The sequence below is a fragment of the Agelaius tricolor genome, unplaced genomic scaffold (assembly GCF_023055355.1).
Source record: "Agelaius tricolor isolate 1412-34295 unplaced genomic scaffold, bAgeTri1.0.p SCAF_2, whole genome shotgun sequence".
NCBI lineage: Eukaryota > Metazoa > Chordata > Aves > Passeriformes > Icteridae > Agelaius > Agelaius tricolor.
The window spans coordinates 71,779,616-71,796,376 of NW_027269262.1; the positions used below are offsets into that span (position 1 = coordinate 71,779,616).

At 44.1% G+C, this 16,761-nt stretch overlaps 1 protein-coding gene across 1 annotated transcript in view; it reads left to right on the plus strand.

Moving 5' to 3' along the window:
* The window catches only part of NCALD (neurocalcin delta), a 58,951-nt gene that overhangs the window by 31,893 nt on the left and 10,297 nt on the right, over window positions 1-16,761 (plus strand). Inside the window, exons 2-3 of the mRNA XM_071421478.1 lie at window positions 9,668-10,064; window positions 16,582-16,687. Coding sequence (XP_071277579.1) covers window positions 9,687-10,064; window positions 16,582-16,687 — 484 coding nt within the window. The 5' untranslated portion in view covers window positions 9,668-9,686. The remainder of the gene's footprint in view (window positions 1-9,667; window positions 10,065-16,581; window positions 16,688-16,761) is intronic.

Sequence of the window (16,761 nt, forward strand, 5' to 3'; positions counted from 1 at the left end):
TTTTAAGGGGAGTCTAAGCACAAATGTCAGTCTTTGGGAGTCACATGCTATTTATTTACAAAAATAAAAAAAATCAATATCACGAATTCACATCAGCTTCTCGTCTTACTTTGTGCAACAGTAGCTTTCTGCTTTAGTTTCCACTACCCTCCACCGAGGTATTGCGTATAAGATTACATAAAAGGACCAAACAAGATGTAGGACAGATTAGAAACCCGATGAAGTAGCTGCTGGATGAGTTTGGTGACTGGTGTGCTCAGGTGCACTGGGGAAGATTATGTTACTACTGGTGAGTGCCCTGCACAAAGAGAGAAGCCCTGTGGAAGAAAGGAGAATGAAGTGGGTTTGACGTGGCTGGACATGTGAGCATCAGGATAAGGACCAACAGCAGTGACGCAGGTGTAGGAAGGGTGGCTTTTCTAAAGCACTCAGGCCCTCAGCAGGTACCAAAATCAGTGGTGCTACTTTCTGGCAGGTCTCAGTTTACTGGACACAGATGCTTTTTGAGAAACTACCTATTGCACAGGTGCCCAAAGGGAAGGTGTGTTCTGTTTGGGAAGCCCAAGTTTAATTGTGGGTACTGGGAACTTGGAAAAATGTGACCTTGAGCTTTTTAGGAAATGTGGCCCAGAAAGATATTGTTAACCAAAGAGACTTTAGGCTCACAAGTTGCTTAATAGGAAACACGGTAACTGCAGAAAATTTCCATCATTTGGATCTTGATGTATGGAGTTCTGAAAGAATGTGGATAGATAAAGTCACCTCCAGATGAACAGGTGAGAGATTTTGCCAATTCCCCTGCTGTCAGCTTAACACTCATGTTTATAAATACTGCAGATGTCCTGTGCTTAATGAAACAGCTGAATGCAGTAAAATCTGGAAAGGCAGCCCCTTGAGGGTGGATGTTCTAATGCACTGTTAGCAAAGTCTCTCTTGCCCTTTGCCATACAAAATTAGGCAAAGGCAAACATACTTTTACAAAAATACTATTTCCTTAGAGTTTTAAGAAATCAAATACATAAATATATATATCTAATTCCAGAAAGAGTCATCTAAAGCCTGCCAAGACAAAGAGTAGTTATTTTAAAGACCTTAGATCGTTCTACCCAGGGTTAAAACAAAATGTTGTGGTTTTTTCTTATACACCATATGGTAATGTGTTGTTTCTCAACTTCACAAATGAATGATTATGAACCAAAAAAGCATGTGAATATTGGCATGGTTTTTATTGTTGTGAGTTCTAAAAGAATTAGGAAGAAATGAAATTAAATAGCAAGACCTTTTCTGAGTGTAAGAGGAGGGGTAAACAAATCTGTATGAGTTCTTCCTCTTTTGCGTGGTTTCTCTTTTTTTTGTTTGCTCATTTCTCATTAAGGAAGAAAGGGTTACTTTCAAGCGTTTCTGGATGGGTGAAGCCTTTGCTGGCCCTGGGGAATGACTGTCCACCACTTACTGCATCATTTTTTGCCCTGCTCATACAGTGATGGCAGCACTTCCCAAAGGGACTGCAGACAAAGCCAGGACACTGAGAAAGGCTGAAGTGCTGGATGCCTCACTGTGTGCTCAGAGGAGCCCACATTTACACCCTCTTACACTTTGGAGGGTCACTGTAGGATCTGGAAACATGGATTGCTTTATTTGTATCTCCAGCAGCCCCTTTTCCATGTGTCTCCACTGCTTGATGGTAACTGAGCAGACAATCTTCTTACAGATCCCTAGGTGTGCTGTCTAAGCAGCAGAGATTTTGTATAAAGTGAGAGAGCTTCATCCCCCTCTGTGGTAGCCAAGCTGTTGATGCAGCAGCAGCAAGTACCTGACTCCAAAAGGTCAGGACAGACCTGATTGCCCCATGCAATCCAAATCTAATGGGTAGAGGTAGCCCATTACAGACACTCCTCTTTGGTGGATAGATGTACACCAAAATTTCAGCCGGGAGCAGCTTCAGAAACAAGCTCTGAGTCCTAAATACAGAGCTTTAAGATGGGAAGAGTGATTAGCCATGAATGAGAGAGGACTCACTGCACAGTGTGACATGCAGTACAAATGCACATAACATGCCTTTTCCCCAGCTCCCAATACTGGAAATACTCATGTGCCTAGTCATGCTTCTTGTGCCACACACTCCCCCTTTCAGGAAATGCTTTGCAAACAGAGACCTTTTCTGGAAGCCCCAGTGATGCTGAAGGTGATGCAAAGTGAGGGATGTGCACATCAGCCCTTCCACTGCCTGTGACTGAGGCACTGTGTATTGGTCTCTAAACACCTCCAGCCAAGACTGGAGCATTGCTGAGAGTAACATGACAAGCACTAGGCTGTTGTCTCGTTAACCCAGTGGTGCTGAAGACCCCAGCATTTATTGATGGGACACTGCCTTTCTGCTGCATCCCCCTCCTACACCCACCCTCACACCAGCCCTCACTGCTAAAATGCATAAAGGAATTGTGATCAAGAGAAACAGGAGATGAAGTCCAGCAGCTGTAGCATTTCTCTGCCAGAGCAAATCTGAAGGGAGAAGAGCCTGGGCTTTTGATGTGACCCATGAGTACCTCCAAGTCTGAAACATGGGAACTCTGTGCAGCTGCTCCTGCGTGGACTGCCCGCCTCAACCAAAACACAGAGCTATAAAGGATTTGCCTTTGTTTCTTGTTTTGAGTTTCTCCTGGGGTAGCAGGAAAGCAGAAATTCTGTCAGGAAAGAACAAATACTGTCAAAGGAGAAGTTAAGGACACCTTTGGTAGGGGAAGGATTCCCAGTAAGGGGCTAAAGAAACAGGAAGGTGGCACTAAACAAAACAGGAACTTAGAGCAGTGAAAATGTCAGGATCCTGGAACCAAACTAAGATCCTAATACAAAAGATCAGTAAATACTATGATGAACATGTTTGGAAGTGCTAGTGGGCAACTGGGTAGCACATGACCGCTCTTCCTTCTATTGATAAATAAAGCATAAATACTGAACGATTATCCTATCCACACCTCTTCCTTGGGTTTTTTCCTCTTAATTTCTTCATCAGTCTTCATTCCTCTTCTTTGATGTCAGCTATAGTTTTAGCCAGATGTATTTGTACTTGTTTTATTCCACTGCAAATCTGTTTACTGCTGTTTCTTCTGAATACTGTAATAGAATGTCAGATTTTTTTTAATCTTGCTCATAAATTTCATTCATTTTTTTGCTTTTTGCCAATAGAAAGAGATAAATGGAGGGTGGCAAGGCTCAATTTTTTTTTTCTGCATTTTTTTTTTTGTTAAGTCCCTGTGTGGTTTTTAATAAATTTGTTTTTCTTTCAAAAATATGTTCCAAGATACTGTTAAAAAAAATTAAGCAAAAACTTTTCTTGGCAAGCATCTCCACACTGGTTACTCAAATGAATGTGTGAAAACAAACTAGAAATGGCCAGAAGGAAGCAAAGTGGCTGCTTCCAAGAGCCTGAGGGGTTGTTTTCTGTGGGATGGAAATAAAATAAATCTCTTGACCAGGTAGTGCTTACACGTGACAGCAGGAGACTGAAACCAGAGGAGTTGTTCTTCCCAGAACAGGTGCTGCTGCTGCTGCTGCTGCTGTCATGATGCACAGTGTCCCACCAGCGGGATCCTGCACTGGAATTTCCAGTGGGACAGTGGAGAGTGGTGGCTCTGAGGCTGTGAATGGGGAGCTCAGGGAATGGTCACAGAGTCTCCTGGGCTGGAGCACACCAGAGATCAATGAGTGCATCCCTGCTTTGCTCAAGTCTCACTGGAGAGCCCCAAGATCACAAGACAGTGCCTTGTCCAACCCAACATTTACTGTTGGGTTTGCATTCATGATGAGGCCATGGCCACATTGGTGTTCCCGCCACAGGGAAGCAGCACTCACAGATGGGGAGGGAATGTATCATTTGAGATAGCTCTTGCTCTGAACTGTCTCATTACATAGCTCATACAGCAGTTAGCAGTATTACAGCCCAAAGGAATAACTGACCTTATGAAAGAAACTTAGCTTTTATATCAGATTGTGTTCACCAAGCCTTGACTTTTGTAAATGCACATAACTTCCCCCTTTCTGTAAGGGCATGGACATAGATGAACCAGTGCTCCATTTGGAAGTATGTGTACACTGTATGTGTACAAATAACAACAGAGTTTGCAGACACCGACACATTGTGGTGAACTGGTACTTGGTATTATCTGAAGCTTTACCAAGCAATGAGAGCAGCTGGCAGAGGGGAAGGAAGATAGTCGTTCTCATGCAGTGAAGTTCAATAACAGGGCAAAATTTTGGCCAGGAAGCCCTGGGGACACATCCCCAGACAAGGTCCCATGCTCTGAGATGCACCTCAGTCTCCCCTCGATATCCCTCCACTTATTGCAGAGGTGCTGTACTGCAAGGTTTGGTCAACCAGGACAGAGCAGCACCCCTACTCTGAGCTTGTGACAGAGCTGAGTGGCACAGTGGCATCAGAGAAAGAACTGGTAGGGGTGCCAGAAAGCGATGGCAGAGGAATTTAGCTTGCCAGAGCCCTATCTCTTGTGCTGTGGAGGCTGGTATGCAGTGACAGGAGAAGACTGCTGGTGGGTAGAACATGAAAGAAGGTGAGATCCCTGCCATTTCCAGATGTGCAGATAGCTTAAGAGATAGATGGTGTATATGAGTCCACTTGTCACACATCCAAGTTTTCAGTAATGATCTGACAGGAGGAAAAACCACAGCAGTGATGGTGAGTGGAGAATCACACATGCCTCAGAGTGCCATTGCCACAGGGGGCTGACTCATGCTGGAGCATTGCTTTCTCACCATTGTCAGGTAGCAGAGCTGGCTCAGAGTGATGCTGTTGTCCTTTTCAGCCTTTAGTTCTTTCCAGCAGTCATCAGGATCTTGTGCAGCTGCTTGGCAGAGATTGAAATCCCACAATTGCTAGTCTCGGGAAAATTCTCAAATTATGTGTTAGAAATATATTAAAGACAGCATTGCACCCATAAGTCGATTATTTCTTGGAAACAGGTCAAACTGTGTGTTAGAAACCAAGACACAGAAGTTTCTGAAGACAAAAATCACAAAATGGAACTTTCATAGCTTCTTTCTGAAAAGTTTTCTGCTTTCATTTTTACAGAATAGGTGTCTGTAGCCAAGCCTGTGGTGATTCACCTTGCTGTTCCCACCGGAAACAGACCAGGCAGGACTTGTTTTCAAAGTGATTCTTTAGACCTTTGAGGTGCTTTGTGCCCTGTTAGGTCTGAAGTACCCAATAGCCTAAAACTTCCATTTTTAGAACAAGGCTTCCCTGCACCAATACCCCTTCTCATAATACTTTTTCCCAGAAGGGGACTTCCCCTCAGATTTAAGCCTAAATGAAAATTAAGAAGTCTTGTTGTCTTATAGCAAACTTTCAAGAGGAAAAAAAAAACCTTTTTTTTTGAGGAAATATGTTTAGATGTTTGCCTTGCATTTTTGCATTGTACTGCACTCGTTGCAGTGGGTTGGCTGCATGCTGCATCTTTCTAGCTCCTGCAAGGTTGTTGCTCAAGCAGGCAGTGTTTGCCTTACTCTGAGGTTTCAGGTTGAGGTAACAAGTGTGTGTGAGCAGCAGCAAGCTGCTGGCAAAGAGACACGTGGTAGCAGAGGTGTTCACTGCCCCGGTGCCCAGTCAGAGCTCCCTGTGTGCGGAGAAGGCTGAGCCTGCACACACTGGAGCTGCTGCCCTGCAGGAAAGCCATCGGTGCAGGGTCACTCTTGGCTTGTGCTGAATTGTCACAGGCCAGCTGTCTGACAAACAACTCTGTCATCTTTACCTTAAAAACTCCACACGTGGACCTGAATAGAGGAACCTGAAGTATTTCCTTTCAGGAGCATCTCCTATGACATTTCCTCCCATAATCAGTGAGCAGGGATTCCTTCCATAGCAGCCGCACAGCAGTGACGCTTTACTTGCTGATATTCTGTAGTTGTTGGCTGAAATTATACCAACCTTTCAAGCCATAAACACATCACATTCTTTTACCAAATACTATTGCCTTAAAAATTAAGACCTTGATATTTTAATATGTTGTTCTATGTAGCAAGTCATTAATATATATTATATCTAACACCATTGTATCAGAGGAAGAAATTGAAGAAATGCAATTAAACATATTCACTGAACACTTAATTTGTCTTTCTTTTTGTACTCCTACAACATCCATTTCTCAGTATTGTCAATATTTTACTTTGCCATTGTGATTGCTGTTCACTATTTACTTGCTGTATTTAGAACTTTTAGTCATTTATTAGAAATTTGAAAGATCTACAGGAATGATAACGTATGAAAAGGTGTGAAAATCAATTTCATTTTGTTTCAATTTCATTTTGTTCTGTGCATGTATTGCTGTCATTGTTAGCAGACATCCTCTTATCTTACTGCACCCTGCCCACAATCTAATCTATGTTGAAGAGTCAGACAGCAGTCTATGAAGTAATTGTAAGGATCTTCAAGTGTCTTCAATGATTTTCTGTACTAGGACTGCAAAAGCATTTTGTTGTTGATAGATAGAATAGGCACAATAAATCCCATTGTCGTGGTTCCTAGAACACCACCTATTAAAAAGGAACAATCTGGAAGGCAAAGAACATGATAAAAATTCATCACAAGTGGACTGAGGAATAATGCTACGAGTTTTGACTGCGTCACCTGGCATCACAACAGCTGTGGATTTCAACCTTGTACTGCAAGTCACATATGGTTAGCTCTCCCTTTCTGCCTGGAGAACACAGGTGCTCTGCAATGCACTGCACTCTACTCTTCTGTGGGTTTTATTATTTGGTGAAAATATATTGCACCTACAACACTGGGCAGCTATAAAGGCATTAATTTTTAGAGTGAAATATAGTCTTATTGACCACCTCTTGAAGGACACTGCCTGCATCTTACCTCAGAATTTCATTTTTCAGAAGACTCTCAACTAGAAATGTGCAAGCTGAGTTTTCCATTTTCAAATGTTTGAGTTATTAAAAAGCAGGAGGGGATTATATGGCTAATTCTAGCTCATTCCCACCACAGCTGGCTTGCACCTTAGTCAGCAATCTTCCCTCCCTGCTCTCTGGTCTGGAAAGTGTGCTGCCCCTGGCACTGGGGAGGGACTGCTGGCCAGGGGTGTGGGCAGCTGCTCCCTACGCTGGGGATTTTACTGGGGGGTTTGTATTAAACTGGTGCCACTATCAACGGACCCTGGCCACTTCCAGTTGCTCTTCCATCCCACTGGCAGACCCTGATCATGTTGTTTTGCCTGACATAAAGCCCTCTGGCTGCTCTAATGTAATCAATTCCCTCAGCTAATTCCCAGGTTGTTTATTATGGGCCCCATCCAACACCCATGGAAGGCAACACAACATTCAGCTGCCTTGGCAGCTGTTGCACTGGGCCTATGAAACAAGGACTTTTTTGCTATTTTCAGGGCATGAAGAGCTTGGATTGCTTAAAAACTGTACAGCATGTTTTGATTGGGATGAAAAGACAAAAGGTAGCAGAAAAAATTATCTTTGAGGTGGCATCTTCCACTTTTCAAGTATTTTGGAGACACTTTGGAGGAAAATATATTGTTTGGTCAACATAGTCAACCAAGCCCCTGAAATTGTCAGGAGATGGACAGGCCCCCATGGGGCAGAATTCTTTACCCTTCCCATCCTTCTGTCTGTGAACAGGGAAGCCTGTTCTCCATGAACCATGCAGGCAATATGCTTACAGGACATATAGTTACCAAACTATGATTCTGTTTGTTTTTTGCCTTTTTTCATTTATATGTTCTCTGTCTTCTTCACACATATATTTGTAACTCTGTAGCCTATTGTATTAGTGACTAGTTTTTCCAGTACTTTTCCATAGCCTTTCCCTAGGCAAAAAGACAGAACAAATTCCAGAACTCCAAGCCCCTGGAGTACAAGGCCCGAGGGCTATCTTGGTTCTTCCTGGGAACCAAGGCTGAGAGTGCTGAGGAGAAAACTCCAAAGAAAGGGCTTCACCTGAAGGAAAATTGCATCATCACTTGCATGTCCTCCTACCTGATGCTTTTTATCAATGATGCTAATTTCCTAAAACCCATAAAATGTATTCACCCCTAGAGGGGGTAGACTTTTGTGGACATCTTTCCATAACTGCCCCTGAAGGCCTTCAAATAAATATCTGCTCTTACATTACCTCGTTACTAAAATTATGTTGAGTTTCACTCCCAGGCTGGGAAAAAGGCAACAACTGTATGCTACCAGACAGCCATCAGTGAATCCTGGAGACACAGATGGATCTAGGATGGATCCTGTAGTTTTCCACTTGAGAAATACAGCTTTTTGGACATTCTGGTCCAAGAACACAGGAAATTAAGGAATCAAGCCTCTAGCTGCCTTGGGGAGTTCAAAGTCCTTGGGGAGAAAGGGACCTTCCCATAAGAAAGAAAAGTAGCATCAACCTAGGAGAACCTCAGTTTCTTCTTCTCAGTGTCAAACAGAAGAGACAGTAGATTAGCTTCAAATGGTGGTGCATTTCTCAGTAGCTGCTTCTGTGATGTATCAATATTGTATTATTCTTTGTCTTTTAAAAGTAATATCTTGGTTAAGAAAGGACATTTTATTAAATGCTCATTAGCCATTCCAGTCATCATTATTAAATCCATCTCTGGGCCAGAGACTCCATTCTGACAACAGTGTGAATCATGTTTAAATTATTTTGCAATTCTACTTTAGTTATCCGTACATCATATCTTAGTTGTGACTGTCATTTGCAGGACAAATTCTCAGGCAGGTTTCTGTCAGTAGAGAAGGGCTTCCCACAAATCAGCATGATATTAAGCTTCCAGTAAAACTGATGTTGCCTTTTGGAGCCAACACACTCAGGCTCCAAAACTCAAAACCCAAAGGCATCCATCGTTAGTAGATGTGCTGTGCAATGTGATATGTACCAACTTGCCTCAAATGAAATATAATTAAGGTGATTTAATAGAGACTGTATCCAATAATGCTTCTTAATGGTTAATTTAATGGAAATGAATTTTCAATTTCATTGCCTGGGTACAAAACACCGTAATAGTTTGAGTGGGGGAATCCACTGTTGATAAAATCTCTTCAGATTTTATCTTAATTTTGAAATAAAATGGGAACCTATCTGTGCCAAACAAAAGAGGCAGTTTCTGGGTTGCTTTCTGGTTATAAAGATACATGTAGAACGGCTTTGGACCTACTGGTGTCAGCATACCCTGCAGTTGCACCTTGATCCCATTTTGGAACAAGACCAAAGGAACACAGACCTTAGTACCAGTCTGGCTTCCACCAGAGATACAAAAATTGTGTCTCATTAGGGCAGGTCCTCAGGAGAGTTGGGTGACTGGGATGGAGGATGTGCTGCAGCACACAGCTGCTGTTGGCTGTACCTTGCAACAGCCTTTGCTTGCCTCGTGATTTCAAGGGCAAAATGGGATGGCAATGAATTCTGTGTAATTACTGTTCTCCAGACTCTCAAAAGACAGTTTAATCAACATGTAGATTACGTTTATTAATTTTTCCAGAGTATACCTGTAGTTCTGGACATTGTCCAAGGTTTTGGCTGATAACCAAGAGTGAACGAACTATCATCAGAAAACGCAGAATACAGCATACTGTTCTTCTACAGCCTCCAAGCTAATCAGTATCAATAATTAATAATAATTCATATGTGTTTGATTTTGCTTTGCAGGTAATACTTTAACTCCAATATGGGAAAGCAAAACAGCAAACTACGCCCTGAAGTCATGCAGGATTTGCTAGAAAGTACAGACTTTACAGAACATGAAATCCAGGAGTGGTACAAAGGCTTCTTGAGAGACTGTCCAAGTGGACATTTATCTATGGAGGAGTTTAAAAAAATATATGGAAACTTTTTTCCTTACGGGGACGCTTCTAAGTTTGCAGAGCACGTATTCCGCACTTTCGACGCCAACGGAGACGGAACAATAGATTTCAGAGAATTCATCATAGCCCTGAGTGTCACGTCGAGAGGAAAACTGGAGCAAAAGCTGAAGTGGGCATTCAGCATGTATGACCTGGATGGGAATGGCTACATCAGCAAGGCAGAGATGCTGGAAATCGTGCAGGTATGTGCTGCTCAGAGGCACCCTGGGCTCCCTCTCTGAGAGCGGATTGTGAAGCAATGTTACACTGAATGAAAAACTGGCAGCACTAGTTTACAGTCTTCTATAACTGCTTGGATATAAAATTGTGTCACAATTCAAACTACAGGTTAATATCCACTGCAAATTCTTCCTGAGCAACAGGCTGCATGGATATTTCCTCCCTGGGAGCTCTGTTGGGCTCGAGCACAGTAACTCAGCAGCTGATAAATGTGATTCTCTAACCTTGTCAATTAATTATGATAAATTGCAGTTGAACCAAGTAGGTATACTAGAGCAACCAAACAGTGTACTTGTAAGAAAGGCAGGCTCCCTCCACAATAAGAAGCAAATCTACTTTGAAATCATGTTATTATGAAGAAGCAGCTCAGCTCACATATTATAAAGGTGTTTTGCTGGCCTAATTCCAGTGAGGTCTGCATTATTAGAATCATACTAGCTGTCTTCATACTAAGTTTACATATAGATAAACCTTATCTGAGTAGATGATGATTCCATACATAGCTTCTTTGGTTGTGTTTGCTTGTGGTGTTAGTAAGAGTCCCACGTTGCTTTCTCCAACATGTTTTTGCCCTTGAGGCACATCACTCTACTGAAAGATTTAAAACATTTTTTATATGGCAGTGTATTTACACAGCTTGAATCTGTATAATGCAGCACTGTTGGAAAAAAAAAAAACTGTTATCAAGAGCCTTTCCTTTCCTTAGAAATTTTGAAGTGCTAACAATGTACTGTATTATTCAGACTTGTATTTGCACTGAAAACCAAGGGAAAGTAATGCACACAAATTACAGTCTGTGATGGCCAGCTGCATGTAGGGAGTCAGCCTAACAGGTGGTGCTCCTGTCTTTCTACCAGAGCCCTTCTCAAATCCTTCAAACAGTGGCCAACAGAGTATGCAGCAGAGCAGGCCCTTTCACACTCTTCTTTCTAGCCAAATACTCTAATATCATACTCATGAACACGCTAACTACAAGTCTGTGCTTTAACCCAAGCTTTTTCAACCCCCCTCAAGAACTATTCCCCATCGTTCTAGCCACAAAAGTCCTGCTTTTATCAGCAGGATTCTTATGAATCCGCGCTTCCTACCCACGATTCCGATACGACCAGTTAATACACCTAACTATGAAAAAATGTCCTGCCACTCACACTAGCCCTGTGCCTCTGACATTCCAGCATAGCAATTTGCTACACACAAATACCAGCACTTGCACTGCTTCAGCAAGACAGGTCCAGAGCTCAGCTGCAAATCTGGAGTTTGTTGTCTTTCACTTGGTCTGTTTTGTGCTGCTGTGTCTGAGTTGAGGAGCAGGACCTCCCTGTCTGCGCCGTGACAAACCCCATGGAATATTTGCATTGGAAGATCCTCTGGTCCTTACAAATCTTCCTCTCCCCCAGGCAGGGTAAACACACTGTCAATTATTGTTTTTCTGGCTGTATTTCTCCTCATGAAAAAACAAAAAGATGTCCAAAAGGACTAACGTAGTACATAGGAAACACAGGAACCAAAGCTGGGTGACCGCCCACTCCTCTGGAGGAGGAGACACCCCAGGGGCTGCAGGACCCCTCACTGCTGTCGAGGAGCCCAGGAAGGCACTGTGCTGACAGGCAGCACAAACCCCCTGGGCAAGGAGAGCTACAAACAGGCAGAACTTGGCCACAACTTTGTCCATGTCAAATGAAATGAAAATATCGGTGGCTGGATTTTCTGTAGTGAGCTAAACAAGGACCAGCAAAGCTGGAAGCTTTTTCCAGATCTGCTTGCCAGCAAGTCTAGAGGCTGAAATGCTCTGCCTCCTCTTCATATTTATGTCAGTACCAAATCACAGCAATGTCTTTAACAGCCATGGTGCCATCATCAAACAGAATTGCAGCTTTGGGGTCAGTGTCGGGCAGCATTCTGTCAATGTGCATCCAGTGCCAAGCAGCACTTTGGCTGGGCACAGCCCCCAGCCTGGCACTCCAGCAATCCCTCTGCCCTTCTTGGGAGGTTTGGCTCTCTCTCCTTTCAGACTGAATGTGAAACTCAACTGCATGATGCTTATAATCTCACCTCATTTTGAGGGACCCAGCTCTGGGGACCGCACAAAAAGCAATTATGGAAGTGAACAGCCTGAAAAGCAGTTATTTCTGTACCGTGGACTATCAGCAATTTTTAAACCACAAACCCTTTCTGTGATGGAGCAATAAGGCAATGTGCCTCTTCTCTTCTTTTTTTGTTTTTCTGAATGCATTGGTCTCCCTGTATTGCACTGGTCACCAGGAGCTCCTCCCAGTGGGATGGGATTTGTTGTGTAGTCTCTGGAAACATGTTCAGCTGATATCTGAAACTGAAGTAGATGAGCATATTTTCTAGCTTTGTTGAGAAGTTCCTTTGATGTAGAGTGATTAGATACAAAAAGCCAGCAAACAACTATCACTTTCATTTATGAAAGATTATTATTTTTTCATATGGAATGACAAGATTCTGTATCAAATGGCTTCCTGGGGGCCCTCAGCCATCACAGTTTTCCTGAGAGTGAAAATCAGAACTCTGACATATCTCTATGTCTCAAAGGAACCCATTGCAAGTCCCTTATCTAGCATACATTTTCAAATTGATAGAATGGGATTATGTTTTCATTGGGATTTTTCCGGAGACAGTACATCAAAATGAATGCTAAAAGAACACCTTTAGTCTAAAAGTCTTAGTTTAACAGAAAAATACTGTCCCTGTTACTGTGGGATTATTGTATTTTAAATAGCATAGGGGCAATGCATGCACACTTTTCTTCTTTTTCAGTCTGCTTTTTTTTGTGCTTTGAAATCCCTCTCTCTGCAGTGATTTTCACTGTTGTGCTGATGCTTCCTTGCATTATCTTTCCATTGCTCTGGCCTAGTCTAACAGCCCTGCAGGCATTGCACTCCTGCACTGCATTAAGGAGATTGAGGTAGCAGTGGCAGCAGCAGCCCTGGAACAGCAGAGCTGCTGGTTCAGATGTCCCACAGGAGCCCTCATGACTGGCCAGCTGCCAAGGAGATGAAGGTGAATGGTCCATGACAGCTTTCTCAGGCCTGTTTTCCTTGCTAGATAGCAAAGCACCTGCATTCCTTTAAGCTCTGTACACCATCATGCCCTCAGCCAGCCCAGGGCACTCACCATGCCTGTCCATGAGCATCCCTAGGCCAGTCCCCAAAAATCCCTGCACAGCCTGCTGCACAGTTTGGAAGATGAAGGACTTTAGTGGTGTGCTGACAGTTGTAGAGCCTCAAAAAAGAAAGTCCACAGGATACTGCTACACTCACCAGGCATAGCACATCTGCAGACTACTGTGGGAAGAGGCTTCATAGCCTGCCCTCTTGACAGACCTTGTCACAGCTCCTCTCAGATTCATGTCTCAAGCTTTTCATGTCTCCCATATGTTTACCTATTATCTAAATAGCCCAGTCCACTCAAAAATAGCTGCAAACCAGTCAGAAGATTTGTTCCCCTTGCTGAAGCAGGACATATTTGGCTAGTCTCTTAAAATAAGAGTTCAAATGGGAGATGGAAACCTTGCTCTAAGGATACATTTTTTCACTGTATGGACTCAAAAGGCATTTTAAGAATACTGAGCAGAGACAAGAATAACACTTTCAGTTTAATAAAAACAGGGCACACACATTTCACTTGCTGGGATAGCTTATTTGCAAGCCAGGATGAAACAGAAGCTGGTATGAGAAGAAGCAAAAGCTGATATGGCTCTGTAAAGGCAGTGTCAAAAATCTCCATGACATTGAGAGGAAAACAATTTTTTTCAGACAAGTCATTTACTTCATGAGTCTTCTAGCCATTAGAATTTATTTCAAAAGAGTAAAAAGAATCAACTGAAAATGTGTGCTGTCATTGCTGCTGCCATCACCAAAATGAGCTTTTTGACAGTTTGCCAAGTGTACCAGGAAAATGCAGCCCTCACCAAAGCTTCTGGCCTGAGTGCAGCAGTGGCAGCCAGCAACTCGGAGCAAAACCTGTGTGAATGGGCAAAGGGGTGAGACTGCCCTAAAATCACCCATTGCTGTTCATCCACATGGAGCTGGAAAATCAAAGGAGATCAGTAGGGCAGCAGATGAAGCTGGAGCCTGTGCTTGCTCAGGTGACATACCCAGGGCTCTGGAGGCACAATTCCTGGTGGCATTCAGCTGTAAGGAGCACACCTGAGAGGAGTTCACTTATTGAAGCTGCCCTGACTCAGGAGACTGCTGGCAGGTATCAGCTTCCAGTGCAGAATGCCACTAGCAGTTTTCATCCCAGGTTCTGGGAGGCCAAGGAGTTGCACTCCATGTGGAGTGGAGCCCCTGCAGCCTCCCAGTGCCAGGTCCTAGCTCAGGGTTAGCACAGCCCAGCTCTATGTAATTATTGCATGAAACCAAATTCCTTTCAGAGCTTGCTCTTTTCAAACATACAATAAAGAGTTTTGTGTGGCTGCACTGAATTAATATGGGGCAAGCCTCAAGATTCTTAATCAGCTTTAGCTGGCTTTTACTTTGGGAAAACTTCCCAATGAACTTCTGAGTAAGGACATAAGAATTTGTCCAGAGTAACCATTTTCAGCATGAAAAGAACGCTCACTATGTTATTCCCATCTGGCTTTCCTAGAATATCTCATCTGTTATTCCCTTCACACGCCTCTGTGAAAAGGACCCTGTAGGATGAAGTCATCCTGAAGTGCTTTTTTTGTCCTAAAAATCTGCATATTCTTACTATGGTTACTTTGATCAGGGTAAACATGCCCTCACTCCCAGTCTGGGGCATTCCTCCCACACTTTCAATGCAGATTCTCTGCTTTGCCGTCCTCTCACCCAGAGAGAGGGAGTGACCCCTCCACCTCTCTTCCTACCCCAGACAAAAGCCAGACAGCTTCAAATGCTTAAACACTGGCAGATTTATAAGCCTCATCTCTGCTCTGACCCTTGCAAGCCTTGCATGCTGATGAGGATGAGCAAGGTCTAAATTCTTACTGTCCATTCTCTCCATTTCTTCCTTCCCTATTTCCTCCTTCCCCCAGTTCCCTCATCCCTGTGTTTACATGCTTGCATGTTCATCCTTTCTTCTGTGCTCCTGGTATGAGAGTATCACGGTGGTGTGGACAGCATCCCTGCCTCTCCTGAGGCTCTGCCCAGTACTCTGGAACACTAATTCTCCTGGGAGATGTCAAGGGTGAGCTGTTGGCAGAGGAGAAGCCAGCAAGATGGCCAAGGAAGCGGCTGCTCCCTAGTCTGAGTGTAAAATGTCTGTGCTGCTTAGTGGCATCCTCCATCTGTGCTGTTACATTCCTGGAGCCAGTCCTTGGGGATCCTGAGCCAGATAATCTGAGCTGCTAGGCAGAGTGACTTCATGAAGGGAAAGAGGGGAGAGGAGTAACCCAGTGAGAAATCTTGGCTTGCACAAAGGACCCCCTCCCAAAGCAGGAGGAAGGGAAGAACAAATAACTAAAGCAGCCAGGTGACAGCAGGTGACAGCCAATGAGTTGCAGTGGGCAGCAGAAGGGGCCAGTTGGACCAGGGCAATGCTGCCTTGGGCTGGGATGTGCTGCTCCTCCACATGGCTGGGAGGAAGCCCCAAGGCCACCACCCTGCAGCCCTCTGAGTGCTGCTGCTCTCCCAGGTGTGGCACTGCAGAGACACCTGACACAAAGCCCTGGTGCTTCTGGTGCTGGATGCTTATGCTCACCAGCAAGGTCTGGATAACCAGTGCAGAGACAGATCCTCATCCTTGTTTTAAAATTAACCTTACCCCTCTTTCAGGGACAGCTGGTACCAAAGGTGGCTAATGCATCTGTCTGTGCAGAGAATAGCTGTGGGTGGTAGTGGTGCTCTGTAGGACCAGAACATCTGGTCTCTGTGGAGAAAATGGTGGAAGGGATTTTGAGCTGTGCACACACACCAGCCCCCAGTTAAAAGGCCACCTCCTTGATGGTCCAGTCTTTGTTATCTGTGAGATGCTGCAAATGCAAGGAGTCACTGCTCTCCTCACAGAGAGGATGCTTACAGGGAGGGAGAGAAAGGAGATGGGGGAAAAGCAAAGGCAGGGTGGGGAGACAGGTGTGGTGAGCATGAAGCCTGTGTGCCCAAAGCACGGAGATTCATCACAGCATGGGACAAGACCTTGGTGGTCTGGCTGTTCCTCCAGGCTCTGGGAGCTGCCATTGTCCAACATGCTGTACAGGTGACAAATTTGTCCAAAGGCTATTTTAATAAGGAAAAATATAATCCTAGTCTAAACCCACATGGTGTTTGCCCATGACTAAATAAAGAAACACAGTATTTCATAAACAAGTGTGCCACTGAAGAGGGAAGCTGCATGTACTGGTGCCACCCAACACCCTCCAGCATCCAAAGAGCAGGTCTTGCTGGTGCTCTGAGGACATTTTCTGCCTGTTTCTGTCACAAGAGGATCATTGTACCCTTGCATCAAGATGATAATGTGCTTCTTACCAGCTTTTTGCTGCTGTCTATCACACAGGCAATCTACAAGATGGTTTCTTCTGTAATGAAGATGCCAGAGGATGAGTCAACCCCAGAGAAGAGGACCGAAAAGATCTTCCGCCAGATGGACACCAACCGTGACGGTAGGCGCCCCGCAGGGCTGGGCTGCCCCACCCGCGGGACAGGCAGGCAGCTCTGCACCCTGCAGGGCTCCTCT